We start from the raw sequence: 22,808 nt of genomic DNA, 5'->3' as shown, positions 1-22,808 counted from the left end.
CATTTTACAGTAGGAGCACATGGAATTACTAAAATAGACATTTTTTGGAACAGAGGTTGCTCTTGGATCACAAACGTAATTTTATATTGTAGGAAATAGTGAGGAGTTTGATGCACTGGGGACAAACAGAAGTCAAGAGAATATGCAGTTTTAAAAACTTCACTATATTAATGAGATTTAAAAAAAAATGTACCTACAATGTTATGAAGTAAGTGTTGATTTCTACGTGGTTCACTGAAAACTCTCTGAAACGTCATTTATAGAAGGAACACGTTTGAGACCACATTAACATGCAGTGCAAACCACTGACACCAGACTTGTGCTACCATTTCTTCAGATATGGTAAATGCAAGCCTGATTCTTATCAAGTGTTACTCCTTAGCATGCTATGAATAAAGGCAGCACTCTGCTCTTGCCTGCATGTACAAGGATTGACACAAACACTAGGACATGAAAAACAGAGTGAAAACTATGTTGAACTGTTCACATTTCTCATGCTAACTTATTTTAGGGTATCTCTACAAGCAGACAGCAGGACAATACACGTTGGCTTTTAAATCCAGACCAAATCTTGTTAACTCAATCCCTGGCAGATGTGCAGTTTAATCCGGATAAAGATTACACAGCAATATAAAACACAGCATTAGTTAATTTGCTTCTAATGAATTTATTTTTATTTCTGCTATTAATAAACTCAGTAAAAATTAATTCTTCCTTTCTGTTACATGTTTCTTTCCATGTGTATCTGCTGCAAGTCACTTTTTCCTTTTTTTTAATCTGTTCTTGAAGTTTTCTCGTTAGATTTTTCAGTAGTGGTAGCAGTGACTCTATACACAAATGAGGTTCATGTACAGGGCACTACCATAGAGGCCACACATGCTTGCAGCACACAGTCATTTTTAAGACAAAGTTCTAGATACAATAAAGTAAAAAGGGATAATATTATTGTTACCATTTTCAGTGCAAACAGGACAGAACGCTTCTGGGACGACCTATTGTCTGGCTAGCAGCACTTCACACACTTAGAAAACCCCTTGATTCTATTTTTCAGATGAAGAAATCTGACAGAAGACTGGCAAATAAGTTGTTTTTAAAAATGGGTGACAGCTCAAGTAAAATTAATGACCAGCCTGAGGAAGTTAAAAATTGCCACAGCTGGTAAATATCAAGTCTTAAAAGAGGCAACTCCAGTACAACCTCAAGACAGAAGAAATGTGGACAGAAGAAATTGCATCACCTGCCAGCAAAACAACAGTACAGCATATGCTGAACTTGACTGGCTTTCACCATGCCAGCGCCTGCCCTTTCTGCACAGGCTGCTGGACTGGCAGAGGTAGGGAGCCTGTGAACACCAGCATGCTATTTCAAGGATGGAAATACACATTTGGAGGGCTGCAGGCAGTTCTTTTCCACAGCAAGACCTGGACAATCTGCAGAGAGCTCTTCCCAAAACAGAAATGATGCAAGGTGAAAATTCCGCTCGCTATTCTGTTCCACACAAAGGATGTCTTCATTTTAGGCAGTCTAAAAAGAATGTTTATGCTGGATTGATTTCTTCTTCTGCCTCACTTATCCCATCTGGGTAGTTTGCTCATTAATTTACGGGGAGCCAAAAGGGAGATTTTCACTACCCTTCTGCTCTCACTACCTCATCCTCTTCACTGCTTCAGGGTACAGCTCTTAGAAACAGAATGGAAACCACCAAAGACCCTTGCCTTCCCAAAAAGCTGTTTTCAGCAAATTGCCAAGAGCTGACAATATGCCTATTTTCATGCTTCTGCCTTCCCTGCTGCCAGGGCTATGTATGGATTTGGCTCAGCTCTCTGTCCCAGCTGGCCTGGCTACCTGCTCTGTGCCAAGGGCAGGCCTTCCTGCAGGAATTGCACCTTGTTCCAGCTGGGCTGCTCTGCCAGGTCATGCTGCAGGCCCTGCCACTCCTTCCTTGCCCCAGGGCCACTCTACTGTCAAGGACCAATTGAAATAACAAATTTGCTTGTCCTTTGGAGCACAATTTTGTCTGCATCAACATGGTACATGGTGTTGCTTAAAAAGTTTCACTATGAGGTACAACCCTATCCCCTTACAGTAGCTTTGCTGCTCTTTTTCCTGCCATGTGCCCTCTAATCACACAAATATTGTGATAGCCATCACCTTCCAAGCTGCCAGCGACTGGGATCATCTCTCTGGTACTCATACAGGGATGTGTTTTGTTGTTTGACAGACACATCATCACAGAATTATTGAATAGCCTAGTTGGAAGTGACCTTAAAGATCATCTAGGGTTCTGTGCCACCTTCTGTGGACAGGAAAACCTTCCACTAGACCAGCTTGCTCAGAGCTCCATCCAGCCTGGCCTTGAACACTTCCAGAGATAGGGAAGTGCTATATTGTTAGGAATACATGGATCTCTTATGAAAACACACACCTCTGCTAAGCATCATTGTACCAAAAGGCACATCAACAGGGAGCTCTCTCTGTTCACAACAAAGCACCAACTACCCCAGCTTTTATTGAAGCAAAATAATTTTGGGGGCCCTTGTTTTACTGTGTGCTAATAAAGACATGCTCAAGCATGTTAGGACCTGACACACAGAGTATGTTTCATGGACCTTCCTTCTGTATTACCACCTCTGTGGTTTTAAGAAAGAACTGAGAAGCCACAAAGCACCACCCAGGTACCTCTCAGCCACCAGCCAGAACAGCACCTTTTTGTGCATTGCAAGGGAAAGAAGCATACTGCATACCAGCAAAGTGATATGAGAGGACTAAACAAGGCAAACAGAAGTTTACTATCATTTCCCGCCCCGTTCATTTGCTTCTCTGTAGCATATACTCCTATCTAACACATTTCTGTTACAGAAAGCCATCTTGTACTGGCAAGTTTTGAACACAGTTGTCTAAATGTAAAGCTACTCCTGAAATGCTGTGTAGCAAGACTTAATCACCAAGGAGAGGACAAGGAAGAGAGAAAAAACTGTTTAATGGGAAAGCACAGTGCCAAATTAAGACAAGAGCAGAAATACTGCTAACCTATCACTTTGTTTCAATTCTGCCAAAATAAAACACAGTATTTTGTTCTACGGCACATTTACAGAAAGGCAAAACAGTTTTAATTTTCTTTTATTCTTTAACCTGCCATTGCTCTGACATACACTACAGCAGATAGCTAGACTCAGCTATATATACAAAGGTCTTAAAAACTGGAAGTAGGATTTTGGCTTAAGGTACTCAGTATCAGCTGAGTGGAAATATTTAATGTATCATTCCAGTTCACATCCTAGATACATTACTGTAATGCTCCCAGAACAATGAAACACCCATCTACATTCTTGGGACAATCCAGTTTTAAGTGGCATTACATAAGTCTGAGAAAATTGAGAAGTTGAAAGAATTTTAGAATATGGAAAAGCTGATGTAGGAGTCCTTCAATACTTGTCTCCTGAAGCCTGGAGGATTCAGGCACACTGTTCTTTGCAAAGGCATAGTAATACACATTTTAAACAGAAAGGTGCTAGTAAGGTGCCACTACTATTTTATACTATTCATTTCAACTTTTTCACTACTTAACCCAAAAACTCATTTGCAGAAACTTCTATCCATTTCAAAACACGTGCTTCTCTCTGAGGACACAAAGTGCTTCATCTTCTCAGGACTGAACTTTTCACAAGTGATTTTAGTTTCAAAACAGATGAATACCAAACTCTTGGATGGATCTTGAATACCAAAAAACTAGTCACACCTGTCAATTAAAGGGAGTAACATAGAAATCTTTCTTACCTTTCCATAAACAACAGTTTTGATTAAAAACAATTAGTATTATCTAGTATATAATACCCATTAAACACTGCATTTATTACATGTTATCAGAAGGGACATATTTAAATAAAATTTCAAGAACTTCATTTTTAACTACAGTGAAATTACCTTAAATACTTCTGGTTGTACCTTCCACTTCATGATCATCAAATATGCCATTATCATTTGGGGATACATAAGATACCAAAATCAACAACAGCTCTTATTTAATGATTAATGCTCAGACTCTTACAGGGTGGGAGAAAACAGGGTTGCATTACATGTCATTATGCTTACGTAATGTTTACTTAGGAATTCAAAATCCAATCCTACTATGAAAACAAAGGCTGTTGTACTGATCAGTGTTTCAAATGACACTAGCTCTAAAAATACTGTAAACTAATCAATATCTAGCAAGGTTAAAGTCAAGACCAGACACTTACTTCTGCAGGTGTTCCAGCTCTTTGGGCAGGTCACAACCTATATAGACTCTGTTCATTAAACTGTATTCTAACAGAGCATAAAAACAGGGATCCTACAAGATAAAATTAATACACAACTGTAACCATGCTGCTCTGTGAATTTTCAAACAAATTAACATGACACATGAATGTAAGAGACTTAATAGGAGCTCTTCCAGAAATAGAACTCTACAAATGGTGCAAGTATGGTGCAACATGTGAGGAAGGTACCTATAACTGCTCCAAACTACATATAGTTACACTTTAGGTGTGGGGGAACTAAATTTTTGTTCAGACCATTTCTGGAATATTGTTTTCCTTGTCTGTGAAGTCAGACATAAAGTAAGATACTAAGACAAGCTCAACTTATTCCTGGGAAAGGACCATGCATGAGTTCAAAAGGAGCCCTCCTCCCCAGCACTTGTTGCATTAATTGGGAACAATCACTTCTGCCACCCTCCATTTAATAAGTGATGCAACTACATTTTGTGAAGAACCTGACTGTGTGAGGTTATTCAGAATATGCTTACTGGATTTGCAGGCTGCTGGAGAACTTTAGAGGAGGTCAGAGCCTCCATGCTGGAGGTAAAAAGAAGCTAGGAGTCTGTATGCACAGAGCACCATTTCCCTTATGCTAGGAAATCTACTGTGTGTGTGCCTGAACTGTCCGTCCGTACAGGAACCCATGGAGATCAGATATTCCCAAATGCAGCCTGAGGACAATGTACAAATTCCTAACATACTCTGACGCTTCCTCACATCAGATTAACCATAAAAATCATTCAATTGCTGGGGCAAAAACATATGCAATTCAAAGATATAAACCCAAAACTTACTTTTACAAGAACATGAGGATTTCCCACAACAATCAGCAAAGCTTTTGCTCTAGTAATTGCTACATTAAATCTCTTTGGGTTGCAGAGAAAGCCCAAACAGTGTTTTTCATCATCAATTACAACTTTCTGAGAACGCACCTAAAATGGAATTATGGATAGTTTTAGAAATAAAATGATGAGAACACAACATACCACAGTGTAACTTTAACATAATATTTCCTTACTGCAACAATCCACTCAGCTGAATGACAATTCACAATGTGGCTTTCAGTAGCCTCATCAGTGTGCTTTGTCTTAGCATAAGAAAAACAGCTAAAGCAAGTAGTGTGCTAAAACAATGACTCATTAGTTTTTCACCTGTATTTCAGCTATATTTGAACCTATCTTTTAAAAAAGAAAATTTTCACGACCTAAATAAGGAGTTCTTATAAATAAGACTGTAGTACATACCTACAACTACTTTAAGAGAGATCCAATAGTGGATTGAAAAGCTATGGTATGATGTGGAACAGTGAAAGTAAGCATAGTACCACTGCCTTCAGGGGAAAAAAAAGTGAGAAAATCCTGGACTCTTCCTCCAAGCTGCAAATGTGAAGTACTACTACCATAATTTAAACACAAAAGCAACTGATTTTTAATAACTCAGATTTTAAAGAGAAGAGTAACTTCAAAACCATGCATTTAATAAGCTCTGCTTTCAAATACTGTGACAGACTGACAAATATATGGCTCCTAAATTTTTTAAAGGCCTACAACAAAAATGAAACAGAGAGAATTATACACATATAAAAATTCTCAACAGGACCACAGTAAATTTACGTACTGTTGATAAGATGATAGCCATGTATTCCTGCCCTTGAAACTCTTCTACTGTGCCAACCTTTATGTTTTCCAAATCAATGTTTCTGAGAAGAACTCTAATTTTTTCCACCTATCAAAAAAGGGAAAAAAAAAGAAAAGAAAAAAAAGGAATTGTTAGATTGGAGAGTGGACTGCTTTAAAAACCACCATACCACATATATATGTATGTGCTTTAACATATATGTATATGTATGGTTAGCCGTCATTTATTAGTAAGATTTTAAAATAAAATAGTAACTTTTCCTACAAGAAAGTATCACAGCTAATACACAACTTAGAAAGTAAAGGAGTACTCTCTACCACAAATTGAACAAAAGGTGAGAGATTTTTAGTAGTCCAGATTTTAAAGAGAAGAATAACTCGGATCCTTAAACCCTCTTTTTCCAATGTGCATCATATCCAAAACTGTGCATATCACAGATGAGGCAGGGCAAGCAGCTCCCCTTAGCCCTTCAAGAAGACTACAAAGATTCCACCTTTGCTTGCCAGGTGCATCATGCAGAGTGAAAGGCAGGAGTGAGATACGATCTTAAGTACCCATCAAAAGGGAAAGAGAACAAGGAGTCTCAGGCACTGGGTTGCTGGTACATGTGGGACTCCTGTACTGCCATCTGCTAACATTTGTTCAGAGATTATAACTGAAGTGCTCCAAAAAATCCTGCCTAACTAAAATGAAGATTATGGTCAAAGACTACTTTCTAATCTGTATTCCTGCAATACAAAGTGACTTTCTTTTTCTTTCTTTCACACTACTACCATATGCCTCATTTTATAGGCAGATGAAAGTCAAAATCACACTAAATCATGTGAAAACATTGTTTACGGAGTGTAAGAAATTCAGTCACATCAATACTATGAATACATATTTGAAAAACCAAATAATAACTGTAAACACAGGCAGGTGCATGCACCTGACCATCTGGATTGGTAAAAGCAAAGCTTTAATTTACAAGTGAGATTTCTTCACAAGGGCTTGGTCATTTTCATATGTCTCAGTGTCTCCCCCGAGCCACACATGCAAGGTTATGAATACTGAGATGTGAACACCAAGAAAAATTATGTGCACTGTCCAAAATCTCCTCTGCAAGTGAAAGGGGATTAAGTTTGTTTTTAAAATGAAAGTAAACATCACATACTTAACACATCTGGATATAAATACATTTAAAAATAAAGCACAACATTTGAAGTTAGTGTTCAACATTCTCTAGAGGTTTAAAGAGCATTACAGACTTCAAGTCTGACTACAGGACAGCTACGAAGTCACAGTAATTGTTTCCTCTAGTCTCCTAAAGACCACAACAAGGTGTCACACCATCTACTTCACACTTTTTATTCCAATCTTCAGTGCAGACAGTGACAGAACCAGACTGCTGTTCCAGACATTGGATAAAATCTTGACTTGCACTCATTACTTCTAACAACTGGAAAACCTGCTTCTGTTTCCAAACTGGTCTCCCCTTAATTGCTTGATTTTTAAGACTGAAAACCCAGTAGAATGTCAGGATTGCTGTCTTTTAGATTTCAATGGCAGCATCATAATGATTGATAATACACTGTGTATCATGATACACAACAGTGAAATTTTAACATATGTCCCCCTGCTTTAATAAACCACAGCCACCATATAAATAGATGAGATGACATATAGCAGCTTGGAAGCTCTTAAGACATCAGACCAGTTAAACATTATACCTGTTTACGATACGGTGCAATCACTCCAATATCTGTCACTGATACTGCAGAGTATTCACTTCTAGCCAGCTGGCAACAGTACATCATTACTTGAACTGCTTCAGCTGGATTAAACCACGAAGGACTGTGACCTTCACGTGTTTCACTGCCCTGCATTGGGGGAAAGTAAATGAGATGTTGGACATCAGAGGCAGAAAGGACTATGTATTTATTAATATATTATTCTTATACCTCCTGAATGCAAAAAAAGTGATGAAATGTTATATATAATTTCTCTTCCTCTATATACACCTTTTCTACAGAACAAGCATCACCTCACATTTTATACATTTTTTAATAATTTATAAATAAAATTTATGTAAAACCAGTATTTTAAGTATGCAATAAAGGAGTTACACCTCAACTCAGAATAACATATGCTAACAAGCTAGTATCTTGTTTTTTTCAAGGTGGAAGAGTTCTATACCAAGCCTCTCCAACCAGCAGATATTACCACTTCTTACTAACTTCTTGGAAGACTTAAGAGATTTTTTTTTAACCAAGGTACTACTTTTTCTCCTGACAAGTTAAGCTCTAATGATCCTCTTTAGAGGCTTGTATCCCTCTTAATGTAGGAAACTCTCATCAAAAGCAATCTAGAGCAGCTGATGGTAACTCCAGTTTGGTCATCTGCTATGAATTTAAACTTTCATGAAAATGTCTCCACAGTGCACTTCAAGAGGCATCTGCTCAGGTTCTTAGCAAACATCTGACTTCAGTAGCTGTTTTTAAAACCAGATAGTCAGGAATTCACATTACTTGTGAAAGGCAGTTCAACCTTTTTTCATATCCTTTCTGGAATTTATTCTAAAGAAATCAGTAAACTGGTAGCAAGACTATACAGTTCACTGCATGAACATTTTACGTACCTTTATTCCATGAAAAATTAATGGAAATCCCTTCCTGGGCAACTTCCCCCAATTCAACAAAGAAGTTACTACTGAAGTATCTGCACAAACTTCTAGCTCCTTGTGATAAAACAATTTAGATGGCAAGGCAAGCAACGCAGAATGTGACCTGTAGTTCTTTGTGAGTTTAGTGATCTGCAAAGACAAAACCCAAAATCCCTAACTGAAACAAGCAATTATTCATCAGACTTCTCAGAACACTGTTACTACCTTACCATCCTCTATCATTTAGCACTTCTAAGGCTGCCAAAGAAAGGTACTCAAGGCAAAAACTGCAGTCGTGGCCTTCTGTAAGTAAAAAGCACATCAAAGCAGTTTTTTGAAGGACCATCTCCTTCCCCTCTAAAGGAAAAACAAAGCTAACTGAATGTACATGATAGACAAATGGGTCATTCTCCAGTTTCTTAAAAAAAGAAAATGTGTCTATACATCAAATGTTTCAAGAGTCAGATTATTTCCATGCAGTTTCAATGGATGCAATATCTTCTTTTGAAGAAGTCTTGACAGGCAAAAAGGGAACATCAGAACAGTTGGCAAAGTTGGCCTTAAAACATCTAAAATGTATTTGTCTTTAAATGAAAGAATAATCTTAAGGAAGCATTCCAGAAAGTAATAACCAGCTCAAAAAATCTCAGTCTTGCAAAAAGGGTAACATAGCATATTCCAGTTGAAATGTATCCCTAAAGCCCTCACATTTCCGGATCTCTCACTATTTCAATTCTCCTTAAGCACTGAGTAAGGAATACAACAACCAAAGTTTGCAATAACAGATTTTAGGAGGAAGCGTGACAGGTTTTTCAGCAGGCTGGACCTGACCTAAAGCCTAGGTCCAAATGTCCTCACTTTCACCCTTAAATCTGCCATCAGATTTCCTCCCTTCTCTACTTCCATGGACATCTAGTCATCTTTTGCTCTCAGTTTAATCCTTCAAAGTATGTTACCATGAGAACAGGAAGGCATCTTAGGAAGCTTAACATCAGCCCTATGTTTTGGATTCAGACAGTAATTAAAAGCAGCTCAAACATCTGTACTTGTTTAAATACCTCTGCCACTTAACACAGAATTTAGGCACTTGCCCATACAAGAATTTGGGGAAGCTATCCTTCAAAGGAAGACATGACAAAGAGATAAGAACAGTTTCTCTTCTTCCCTTTGTGAAACATGACGTTTGCAAAATTAGTCCTCAAAGAAGAGACTGTTTGTCTTTATATGTAAAAAGCAGAAACTGTACTTTTTCATCTGTGGAAAATGAAATTATGGTAAATCTGAACAATGAAGATGAAAGGGAATTTTATGCTATTATTTACAGCTGTGCTTTGTGCACCGTATTTGACTTATGCTACTTAAGAATAGAGGATCCCTTCAAAGAAAAGTTTTAACATATTGGAGAGCTCAGCATCTTTTCTTTTCAGACTACATATGCAAGTATTGAGGCTTTTCCAGAGAACTAATGCTCAAGTTAGACTTATCACTAAGCATCAGGGAGCAAAATGGTGATAATAAACCACAACTGCTCCTTTTTTGACTGAGCTAGAAAAGGTTGATGGAAAGTTTAACTCACCAACAAAGGATTGTACGCTCCACAGGCACCAAAAGCATCCTCATCTCTCAGATATAGCTCCCTTGATGACAGTCTTTCTAGCAATGACATACTTAATCCAAAAGTCTTCGCAAGTTTAGATTTTATTACTGGCCCTAACTGCTTTGGATCTCCAACGAGAATTATCTGTATATGAAATTTAAAAAATCCATCTTAGATGAAAACAATCATTATTGAAACTTCATTTGATAATGACATACACATTTCAGAATTCAGACATCAATTCACATCAACTACTCTGCTTTCCTCCTAACATTTGTTTGCAAAGAACAGAAGTATGTTGTTGCCTTAAACAGAACACATCTTTTATTTTGCTATCTCTCACACTGACCCAGTCCTACCAACATAGACTTAAGTGTTGAGAATTGATATCATGCATGATTAATCTCTATTACAAAACTCATTACCAGTAAATGGCTGCTTACATTCTACATAATCCACAAAATATGACAATAAACAAGCTTTTTCCTTTTCAGTAAATGATGTTAAGAGAACTACCTGTCCATCAGCTTCTGAAATCAACCCAATAGGAATCAGACTCTCCGGTTCACTTGCTTGTCCTGCTTCATCCAGAATCACATGAGTGAAATGTCCAAGCCTATAATTAAATACCATTAACCTGAAACAGGGCTGTTTTCAAATTAGCTCATTCTGCCACCCTGTGGCTGACTTCAGCAACTGCATTAATATCCTTGTCAAGTGTGCCGGGCAACCCCATAGGCATAATGCAAAGATGGGTATTTCCAGAAGGAAATAAAGAAAAAAAACCTTTGTTCTACATTTTTGATTTCACTTACATACTCTGATACACGCAACATTTAATTAAAGCATTGTTTGTACCAGTGTGAAGATGCTCTGAAAAGCTTCCCTTATTCTCAGTCTCCTTGAGATATTGAATTAAAACAATGCGTGTGGTGTAGCAAAGACAATCTCCAAGCTTTTTTTCTGCCAAACAACTCAAGATAGTGAGAATGTCCTTTTCCAGAGTTAAAATCCAAGTCAGAGACAACCTTGATTAATAGCACTTGACATGACAGTTGTTTACAATTAGTAAAGGTGACTTGATAAAAGCCAAACAAATTGTAATTTTTTTAGTATGGCGATCATTTTGAGCCAAAGTGATTGTCAAGAACAATGTTATTATTCCCACTGCTGGCAGAGGAGAAGTCACTGTTTCAAGAATCATAAATATTACTCAAGATAGTTCTTAAATTTACCATGGAGAAAGTTTCTGCTTAAATATTACTAAAACCAAGTACTTTGCTCTCTTACTCAATACAGGTGCATGCAATGAGCTACTGAAAAAGCCCAAGTTACAGTTCACAGAGTCTTCAAAAGTTCTGTGGTTTGTGTCATCCAGACATGTCAGTGATACTCCTATCTATGGTACTGTACCGTGTATCTGTTTGATAAAACAATCCTGCACTGCTGCATGTTGTAATTACAATCCTGGACCACAATGCCTTCTGAATATCATCACCATCTTTGCAGTAAGGTTTCACCATGTCATCAATCTGCTGCAGAAACAAAAAAACAAAATGCCAGCCTAAAACAGAACCTTTAAATTTGAAAATTTTTTACCTTTAAATTTGAACCTTTAAATTTCAGAATAGCTCTCTGAAAATGATTCTAAAAGCTGAGCAAAACACATAGATTTAGACCCATACACTAAAATGAATGAATGAATTAACCTAAGCAAAGTTTGCAAGACATCTGTGCTTTATTGTAAGGATCAAAACGGAACATTTGGATGTTTTAAATACTCATCCATATATATACACACACATGTATGTGTGTATGTGCATATATACACACAGATATGCATATATATACAAATGTATATCACTCTCTATACACACATATGTATAAATACATACACATATGTATAAATATATACATATATATATAATGAACCCACAAGGTGTGTGTCCTGCAGAGAGATGACAATCCTACTTGCTTACTTTCTGTGTAAGTAGTCTTAACCTGGACTGATAACAAAAAAAACAAATTAAATAAAAAATCCCCACCAATGCCACCTTCTGCTGTTTGTAGAGTTAAGCACAGCAAGAAAAAGGTGAAGATCTTATGCTCCTACAATCTAATTGAGGATTATGATGAGTATTTTCCAGTTAATCTTCTGGAAAAGCTGGAGCAATGTAATAGTCTGAATCCAAAGCAAACCTAGGCAGCCTCATAGCCACTGAGAGTTAAAATACTAAATCAGTATTTTAAGGTAGAAATATTAAAATGGGAATCTTAAGTGGCATGTATCTGTAGTATTTACCTCTGTTGACCGGAAGGCAGCATTAACTCGGACCATAGCTCCTGGTTTTAAGAGATTGCTTTGATGCAGCCGCAAGCAAATCAGATCTGTTGCAGTGTTTGACGGCGCACATACCAAAATCCGACTGTCTGGGAGAGTAAAATGTATCTACATTAAAGAAGCCAGATATTAAAAAAAAAGGTTATTTAAGAAGCAGCAACAGTGCAAACATTCCCATTTTATTTCACAGAATACAGAACCCAGAGGAGTTTTGCACATGTGATACCCATTCATTCTTTTGCAGTTCAGTAACACTCCTGCCAACAGTCATGACTAAGTAGTCTCAAACTGAGTGTACCCACAACAGAATTAATGGTTATATTAATGCATACCTGTGCTTCATGAATACATTATGCACTACTGGAATCACACTCTTCACTGAAGTTTTAAAGACGAAAAGGCTTGAAAATAAGTCATTTCAAATTCTGTTAAATCCATATGAAGACGAATTTTCCTCCTTTTACTGAGCTACAGAAAATTATTTTAAAAGGAGTATTTTGAAAACTCCTTTGGAAAAAAATATGATAGTACTTACAGAAATACTATAAATCTTCCAACATGGAAAAGACTAGAGTTGACTGATTTGTCATTCACCACTACCTGTAAAATAGCTTCAATTACTGTTACTGTTTTTCCAGTTCCTGGTGGTCCAAAGAGAAGATAAGGTGTTGGGCGACATTCACCACTCAGTATCCTTTTCACTGCCAGCCTCTGTTGCACATTCAGCATAGGATTGAAAAATTCACCATCTCTCTGTTTAAGTTCCACAGTTTCACCAACTAGAATGAAGACAAGCGTATCTCAGAACTTCACATATATATTTTTAACATATGTAGATTAATGCAATTCCGATTCACAACGCCCTTCCGCAAATTTTTGTTTTCCTCTTGTGGTAACAACCAATGAATTTCTCAAATTGAGTTTTCATTGAATACCAAGTAGAAAATAAGCCATTAATATTTCTAAAGTGTACTGGCTCTTTATTGAAAGGCAGAAAAGGACCATGATTACATAACCCAATAATCCATAAAAACTCTATTCAGTAATTTTAGAATCAAGTTCACTTTCTTGTCCTAGAACAGAAAAACTTGAGAAACTTCCAGTAACTGGCACTTAGGGAATGGTACCAGTACTACATGATCAGTCCCCTGCTACAGATGCTGGAATTTTTTTCTTAATCCTGTCTGAACTAGTCTAGCTTTAGCTTTCCACAGAAGAATCTTATTAACCCTTGCACAGAAGTGCATTCTAGGTAATTACTCAGTAGTTCTTTAGCATACTTTTGATAAAAAAATGACATGCTCATTCTCCTCTTAGGCATTTCACTACAATGATTCATAAAGTCACACTTTCCAAAAAAAAGCACAGGAGTAATCTGGGATACATGAAGAAGTTTTATCATCTTTAGCAAAGCTTTCCCAAAGATGAGAGACAGCATCCCTGTAACAAATTGAAAACTCTGAATATGATCAAAATGTTTTGAGTAAATGACTGGGAAATAACTATTCATTAATTACAAAATATATCATCAGATGCTTGACCCTCCCTTCCCCCCAAGTGCTCAAAGCGAGCCTGGCTGGAACTCTGAGCAACCTAGTCTAGTGGAAGGTGTTCCTGACCGTGGCAGAGGGGTTGGAACTAGATGACCTTTAAGGTCCTTTCCCACCCAAACCATTGTAGATTCTGCAAATTAGAGATGTTTAAGTAATGCATCAAAAGCCTCTATAGAAACTTCCTGCTAGTATTTCTAGAATTTGTCTTTGAAAGACAGAGCACAAGGACATCTTAAAGGTATCTTACTTTTGCCCTGATTTACTGATGTGATACTTATTACTTAAGCACAAAAAATACATCAAGTTGGCTTGTTTGCAGAGTTACTCTCATTACATTGGTTATGTTCACCTCCCTTGATGCCGTACCTTTTGTCTGTTTGTTCTGCTTTTTTTTGACCTGAAAAGAGCAAGGGAGGATAAATGCATTTATACAACCTTAAGAAGACAAGCAACTATCTTCCCTAATACTTTTAAAATTGCTAAACTTTATTTTTTTCCCATTAAATAGAGTATCTGCTGTTAAGACAGAAAGGTAAGAGTAGTAAGAAGGTGGTGCCAGGAATTTCCATGTTAAGTTTAAGATTTGTAACAGATTGGCTCTGTTAACATTAAACATTTATTACACAAATACTCCACAGACTCAGATAAGGATTTTGAAGCCATGACTACATAACTTGTTAGTTTCCACAAAAACAATCAGTCATATTCCAGACCACCACCAAAGATACATGCATCTTCCTTGGTGGACATGTCCCTTTAGATTGTAGCACGGGAGAAAACTGCTTGAAGGAAATCTGGTGTTGGCAAGAAAATGGACATCATGCCTCAAAAATCTTAAAAATACTGATTTCAAACCAGATTGATCGATTACCCCTTGTAAAACACAAATTGCAGGTGAAATAATTAGGGGATTAGGAAAACGTCTTGAGTGTAAAGATAGTGAAACACAGGTTATGGAGACGCTATGAAAGCTCTAGACAAAAATAAAGAAATGCTGCCACATGCCCCCAGGATGACTTGATTTAGTGTTGGGTGACAGTCCTGCTTCAAAAATGAAAGATAATTAGGCAGCCTCCAAAAGTCCTTTCTAAGAAAGACTTCTACATCTTATTAATGTAAGTGGTAGTTAAGCCTGGGTAAATCTACTCAGAACAGGATGATTATCTTATATTACAAAATTATTTCCTCCCACATTGACTGGACTCATGTATCTACTCAACAGTGGATATGAAAACCAGTCTAAGGCAAATCTGAAAAATCCCATCATAATCACACACTTTTAAATAAGCACTTGACATTTTGTTAGCTTTATAGTATCAGTTATCATAAAATCCCCCCTCTCCAGGCAGCAAACAAAAACTTCTGTCATTAGAATGCAGAACACAATTTTGATTCTTTGATACTCCATTATGCAATTCCTTTCTGGCAATAGTTGTACAGTAAGTAGCTGGTGCCAATCTGAATGAAGGAACATTTTAAGGAACATTTAGAATAGATACCTTACTTTCCTGCTGTGAAGATTGTTTAAGGCCATCATCAACAGCACAATACTCTGCAGTATTCTGGGTCTTGATAGCTTGTGGTGATTTTAACACAAGCCTTTCTGGAAATAACACTGAATTTAGCAGAGAAAAAGAAAGTAGAGAAATTTCAAAGTCACACAAACACTTTGTATGTTTCACTGATTAATGTTACTGTTGATGCATCAGCTTAGTCTGAGCTGACAAAATTGATTTATCAGAACTAAGGTGGTAAAGACAGGAAGTTCATATGCATTGTTCAACTCAACCACAGAACACGAAATCAGTGCTTTTTAATAAATTCTGAGGTAACACAGAACATGGCCACTTCACAGGCTATGATTATAGCAGTATATTCCTACGTTTCTGGTTGGCTCTAACAGCTCAGAAAGTTTGCTTCCTCTCCTCCTGCCTGTGATGACCAACAGATGAAACAATTTTGAACAAAACCTCCTCTACATTCACCGTTGTTTTTCCCTCTTAAAAACCAAACCAAAACAAAGAGCCCCTAACAACACATGGAAAACTCCTGTAAAAACAAATTACAATGGATTCTTCTCAGTATGCCCTGATGTGAAAGCAATAAAACCCACAAGACTCTACACAGAGAAACTCCTCTAGACAGTTTAATAGTCAAATGGAACGTACCTGTCTCACCCAGGTAGAGAGCTTGCTGAATGGCCAACTGGCATCGCCGGCTAGGAATCCTGGAACCAGAATACTGATTTGTAGATTAAAGAAAAACCCTACATTTCCATATACTATGATAGCACACTCCTATGAGTTATCTGGTACTTTTTTACTGTGCATTAAAAAAAGTCATATATAAAAAAATGTGTATTTTTAAAAAAATGATCTATTGAGAAATATGCTGCAGAAGTATAAATAGCTTTGCTATGAATAGTATCAACACACATATTCTCTACATTTTCAGTGATACAAAGATGGGCCGGTGTTCAACACTTCCAAGGAACTTCTTTGCAAGGCTGTATTTACAGAGACTCTGTAACTCCAGATAACAACATCCCATGAATAAAACTAAAGTATAAAAGAATGGGAGATTATCACCAGCTGGTTTTACTTTCTGCATAGTCTTGCAGCTGTATTAGTACATTTTTTTCTTTAAAAAAATCCCCAAAAACCTAAGAAAAATACCCCCAAACACCCCACCTCATTCCTCCTCATTTTACTGTCTAACACTGTGTGGCTATCTAGAAATGATGATGATAACAGCTCTCTGAACACTTGTACAGTTACAGTCTTTTAACCATTAATATGTCACCATATTAATGGTGACAAAGATGTGTTGAGGAAAAGAAGTGAAAAAAATTGGCAAGATCTTAAATATGTCTTTCTCAGTATCCACCAAAATAAACAGTTGATGGTCATATTTTAGAAGTCACTTTACTAGAGGTATCATTAGATGCAGCTTTCTGGAAGCTTATAAAAACCACCTGCAATGAACAAATTCCACATCCATGGGTTCCAAGTTGTAAGTCCGTTCAAAGTCCGCATTAACCTTAAGAGTAACATCTTCCTCACATATCTGTTACAAAGATTAAAAAAAAGTCAGGATATTGATGAAGATTTAGTACTTGAAACATAAAGAAGCACCTCTGAAAGCACTTAATCCCCCACCAACTCCAAAAAGTACATCTCGATTTACATACTATCATTACATACTATCAACACATTACACATCTAGATTATGTTAAAAGCGCTTTCAGAGCAGGCAAAGATTACAATCTCAAAATAATAGGGAAACCAAAGTCTTCAGAAATATCATAATAATACAAAATTACCACTCAAAATATAGATAAAATAAACCTATTTTCTCAGAAGTCAGGTTAAATTAGTCTGTAACTCCAAGAATTGCAAGCTGTATATTGTGGTATTTTCAAGAGGAGAGACACTTTGCTTACCTCAGCGACATATGCAATGTACTCTATTATATGCCCTGAGTACACCTGGCTTTTCAGTATCACCTTGTCACCTAATTGTAAAGGAAGTTCAAAGGCAAAATACAGTTACAATGAATAGGAACATTTTCACTGCAGCCTGCAATTTCTTCTTCTCTCCTGCATGTTTAAACTAGGAATTTGCAACAGGGTAACCTCAGCAAAATTGCTGCATCCATCAGTACTGTTTTGAAATGCCATATGTAGCTGTATATTACATTTTAAAAGGCATCTAGTATTGGATGCCATCAGACAACACTTCTAAAAAACACTCCACTGTACTACATATATTACCTGAAATTCTGGATTCAATTTTAGCTGCTTTCCCAACTTTTTTGCTACACTTACTGCTTTTTAAGCCATTACTACATCGCACAGTTTATTTTTGCTGAAAGCCCCACTCATTATTGTAAAAAAAAAATCTGTAAGTATTGGAACATTTGTAAGAAAAGACACATGCAATGCTGCTTCAGATAGCAGCTGCTGTGAAACTGAGACACTAACAGTACCCTTGAGTCCCCTGTCTAGTAGTCTAAATGAGTAACTTTGTGCTCAAATGTCTGAAAACTTCTTTAAACAAATTATTAGTGAAAATATAGAACAACATGCCATTTGACTTTATCTCACATTCTTTTCTACCTGGAATCAGGCGAGGGCGGCCCTCTTCTACTCCTGGCACTTCCAGCACTAACAAATTCCCATTCCGTTTTAAATTAACTCCACTCATGTAGTAATCTTTTATATCCATTTCTGCTTCTATCTCTTCAAGCCATAAAAGAGTAGAAAAGTTGGCTTTATAATTATCTAGATTAAGACGCTGAAAAAAAAACAGCATACATTAGTGTTGTACACTAAGATAAGGAACCAACTATTGCTAATATTAAAGAAAACACTTCTGAAAACAGACAGCACAGCAACTGGGTTGCCAAATAAGATACCTAAATACATTCATCCATACACTGGATAATATTTTATACCTGATTAATAGCCAAAGCAAGATTAGTATAGTCCTTGGAGCTCAAATACAATAGCCCCTCAGCTAAAGTTAATCAAGTGTCTGCCTACAACAGAGGCAGTTTCACCATCTGAATGCAGAGGCAGTCTACAGACTGAGCTCTATCCTCAGTTTATGCCCAGAAAGCAAAAAATCTAAATACATGGACAGAGACAGCTGAAAAGAGTAATGTCAATCTCGGCCCTGGCTGATGATCATACAACTTATGGCAAGCTGAAAGAATCTGAATTTTCTCCCTCAGAGCTTAATGAATCTTACTGCAGAGGAATTCTCCAACACTACCCAGTTCCACCTAAGGTTAGGATCAGGGCAGTGTTGAAAAAAAAGTAACCATTAATAGCAGGCTTTCAGTGTAAAATTATTGTAAACACTACAGAGCTTTATGATTTTTGACAGAGGATGTCTAACACACAGCTTAATGCCCTGATCTCAAGTTTAATGTGAGCCATACAGTCAGCAGACAATACAGCCTTGTACATTTTAAAAAAGTGTCAGCCCCAGTTTTTAAGTACTTAAAATTTACCAAAAAAAGTGCATTGCAGCAATGTTCTACCAGAAATCAGAGCAAAGTTTTGGAGAAGGAATCACTGTAATATTATTGTTGAGACTTTACAGCTTTTTTGGGGGTGTTTTTTATGTATTCTGAAACTGCTATACTTGTGGGAAGAATCTGAACAAGCTATAGTGAATTAAATCTGAAGATGCTTAAGAAAATGATTTTGAACCAGAAAAGAATCCTCTGTTATTGCAGTAATTTAACAGATTGTGATTTTCTATGAAATAACAACTTTTCTGACACCTCCAAAAACACTTTCCAGTGATGCCTAAAAAGTGAGAACACAGAGAAATCTTTGTTTAGCTTCTGTGACGGTTCTCCCAATGTACTTCTACTCTCTTTTCAGATTTTCCCATTTATGCTTTTGTGGTTTTTTTAAGCTTCCAGACTGAAGTTTAAGTCTACCTGACAAGTGTTATGTCTTCTCCTCTTAGAAGTACTACACATTCTTCCTAAGTTAAGGGTGGTTGAACAAAAACACTGTATCAGAAAATATTTTTCATATAAAAACTACACTTACATACCTCTGCTAGGCGGGGCTGAAAGGTCAGTATGTCTAACTGCTGCTCAACACATTTTCTTAACTCATCTGGTATGGTATAATGTGGAAGGAAGTTTGAACACCACCTTCTCTTACTTCTAAAACAAAAATGTATGACATATTATTTAGCTTAAGTAATGTACGTGAAAAACAGCTAATTAACATGCCACATCACCAAGACTATAAACCCAAAACACATATACACACACACAAACACACGACAGACTAATGACTCCTTCAAAGAACAACTGAGAAGTCTGTTATAATGGGAAAAAAGGTAAGAGATCTTACAAAGATGCTCCTTGACACTGTAGGGAAAAAATTCATGTGGCCAAAGCTCAGCTGAAGGTGAAGATGTACAGTACTGTGGGGGACAACAAAAAGGTTTTAAAAATATGCCAACAGCAAAAAGTACTTCAGAAACACTATTGGCCTATTAGAGGATGAGGATGGTCATCACACACGGGGACACAGACAAGGCAGAGATGTTTAATGCTTTCTTTTTATCTGTCTTCAACATCAATGAGGGACTAAGGGAGTGCCAGTGCCCTTAGTTGGAGAGTCATGACTGAGAATGATAAACTTCAAATTGAACCTGAACTTCTGCAGGATTTACTGCTCCTGCCTGATTGCTGTAAGTCTATGGGATCTGATGGGACTCAAAGTACTGGCTGAGTACTCAAAGACCTGGCTTATGTCATCACAAGACAGTAAAGCTTTTGATACTGTCTCTCAGAGAATCCTTCAGGACAAAATATCCATCCCACAGCTAGATAAATGTATCATGCAATGGGTGAGCAGCTGGCTCAGAGGCTGGGCACGTAGGGTTACAGTGAAGGGGGTGACATCTGACTGGTAACCTGTCCCTAGCGGGGTTTCACAGGGCTCCATCTTAGGGCTAGTTTTCTTCAACATTCTCTCAAATTACTTGGATGCAGGATTTGAAGGTATACTGAGTAAGTTTGCTGCTGATACTAAACTGGGAGGAGCTAAGGACTTCCTCAAATGAAGAGAGGTGTTGAAGAGAGACCTACACAAATCAGAAAGATGGACAACCACTAACTGTATGACACTGAACAAAGACAAGTGCCAGATTCTGCACCTGGTCCACCTGGATGTACAGCGAGACTGGGAGATAAGACACTGAAAAGCAGCACTGCAGAAAGGGACCTGGGGATCCTGGTGTTGAACATGAACCAGCAGTGCCCTTGCAGTCAGGAGGGCCCTGCAGCTGTATCCTGGGGTGCATCAGGCACAGCATCAGCAGCTGGTCAAGGAAGAAAACTGTCCCAACACAAGAATGGTAAATGGCCGGGAAAGGAAGCCATATGAGGAGCTGCTGAGGACACTGGTTCTTTTCAGCCTGGAGGAGACTGAGGGAAGACCTCATCGCAGTCTACAACACCCTCATGAGGAGAAGAGGAGGGTTAGGAACGGATCTCGTGACCAGTGCACAGGACCCCAAGGAATGGCATGAAGCTGTGTCAGGAGAGGGTGAAGCTGGGCATTAGGAACAATTCTCCACCCAGAGCAGGGCTGAGCACTGGACCAGGAAATTCACAGCCCCAAGCCTGACAGAGTTCAAGAAGTGTCTGGACAAAACTCTTGAGCACATGGTGTGTTTCTTGAGGCGATTCTGTGCAGGGCCAGGAGCTGGACTTGATGATCCTTATGGGTTCCTTCCAACTCTGGCTATACTGTATTCTACCTACAGATTTTGTGAAAACACTGTGTTTCTGCTGTTTCAGCTTAGGTGTATTTTTATAACTAAGCAGATATGTGAGTAAAAAAATAGAAGCTTATTTGCAAAACAAAAGTTTTGAATGAAAGATGGGAGACATTAAAGTTGTGTCAAGAATTAAGAAGCTTATTATCTCAGAAATCTTCAGTTTCCAATATTTTTTCTTAATAACACAATTGTTACTAAGTAGATAACTAAGGAACAGTGTTTTATCTTACTGCCATACTACACATCAGAGATACTGTTTGAAAAATCTACAAATAAATCAAGCAGTTAATTACCAAATCAGAATTACTATCAGAAATGTCCACAATTATCTCGTTTACAACATATATACATATAAGCATGTATAGATTCTCCCAGTTTCACATTTTCTTTCTCAGCATTACAAAAGAGATACAGCAATACAATACCAAATAGAGCAGCATTAGGCAAGTATTATTTTATGCTCTAAGTGACAGTACCTTTTGTGTTTAGGGCCAGCTACTGTTGTCTTCCTTGGCTGAGAATCTGGAATAATTTTAGGCTTTCTTGGAGAATAAGGCTGTACAGGTGCTATAAGTAATTCTTCTTCGTATGTTACAGTGGCTTCAATATAGCGGCCAACAGTAAAATCAGAAAAGCCAAGCAACAGGAGCTCTTTACTGTGTCCATGAGTCCTTCAAATAAACAGATCTTCTTAAAACCAACATGTTCACACTTCATTTACCCTAGCCATGAGATAGATTCTCATTTCAGTTACATTTAGGGCAATTCCTCACACCCTACACCTCAAGTTCAATCTAGGTACCACAAATAATTAAAAAACCTACCCACTCACCCACCCAACCAAAAAATCTCAACCCCACAATTTCATCAAAACCTTGGGTAAAATGCAAAATCCCTCCACTCAATATACCAGGGTACAGAATTAATACTTCTGTTACAATGAACATCTTGGAATTACTGCTACTGCAAAAGAAGAGCCAAACAAGTCCATCAGAGGAACTTGAAGCAAATTCCTTCACTGTCTGCAGTAACAGCTTTGCAGCACCTTGCAAAAAGCTACTCAGAACTGAACCCTAACTATAAACACATTAAGTGAACAAAGGAGTAAAAATCCTCTAATTCTTGAAAACATAATTTTTTGTGCACGTGTTACTTGGAAAGTGACAGATGGGAAAAAAATCTAGAGGGAAAGGTTTGCTCAGATTGGTTTCTAAGAAACTTGAGCATTACTACAGTGCAATTCTCTAACTACATGGTCCAACACTGCTACCATGTGCCTGAAAAAAATGCATCCCAGAAGAATTCCAGCTTACCTTCTCTTTGGCAGGAGAACCAGTTTTTAAACTTTTGCCAACTAACAGGACCTGCTCCGGTTAAAACTATAGCCTGGTTTTCTCTGATATATAAAAACTCAAAACAGA

The 22,808-nt window shown here is 37.5% G+C and overlaps 1 protein-coding gene across 1 annotated transcript; it reads right to left on the bottom strand.

Annotated features, from left to right (window-relative positions):
- Positions 1-3,610: 3,610 nt before the first annotated feature.
- On the bottom strand, positions 3,611-18,294 carry MOV10L1 (Mov10 like RNA helicase 1). The gene is made up of 17 exons (XM_062492497.1): positions 18,186-18,294; positions 17,511-17,581; positions 17,043-17,134; positions 16,237-16,295; positions 15,573-15,683; positions 14,403-14,465; positions 13,116-13,294; positions 12,477-12,623; positions 11,588-11,709; positions 10,691-10,790; positions 10,154-10,318; positions 8,554-8,727; positions 7,646-7,795; positions 5,916-6,023; positions 5,093-5,230; positions 4,239-4,330; positions 3,611-3,739 (listed from the first exon to the last, which is right to left on the bottom strand). The coding sequence occupies exons 1-17, from the start codon at positions 18,292-18,294 to the stop codon at positions 3,730-3,732; spliced, it is 1,890 nt and encodes a 629-aa protein (XP_062348481.1). The 3' UTR covers positions 3,611-3,729.
- Positions 18,295-22,808: the final 4,514 nt, after the last annotated feature.

The sequence above is a fragment of the Cinclus cinclus genome, chromosome 4, assembly GCF_963662255.1.
Source record: "Cinclus cinclus chromosome 4, bCinCin1.1, whole genome shotgun sequence".
NCBI classification, from domain to species: Eukaryota; Metazoa; Chordata; class Aves; order Passeriformes; family Cinclidae; genus Cinclus; species Cinclus cinclus.
The sequence above is the reverse complement of the archived record's forward strand: the minus strand, read 5'-3'. Positions and strand labels throughout refer to the sequence as shown.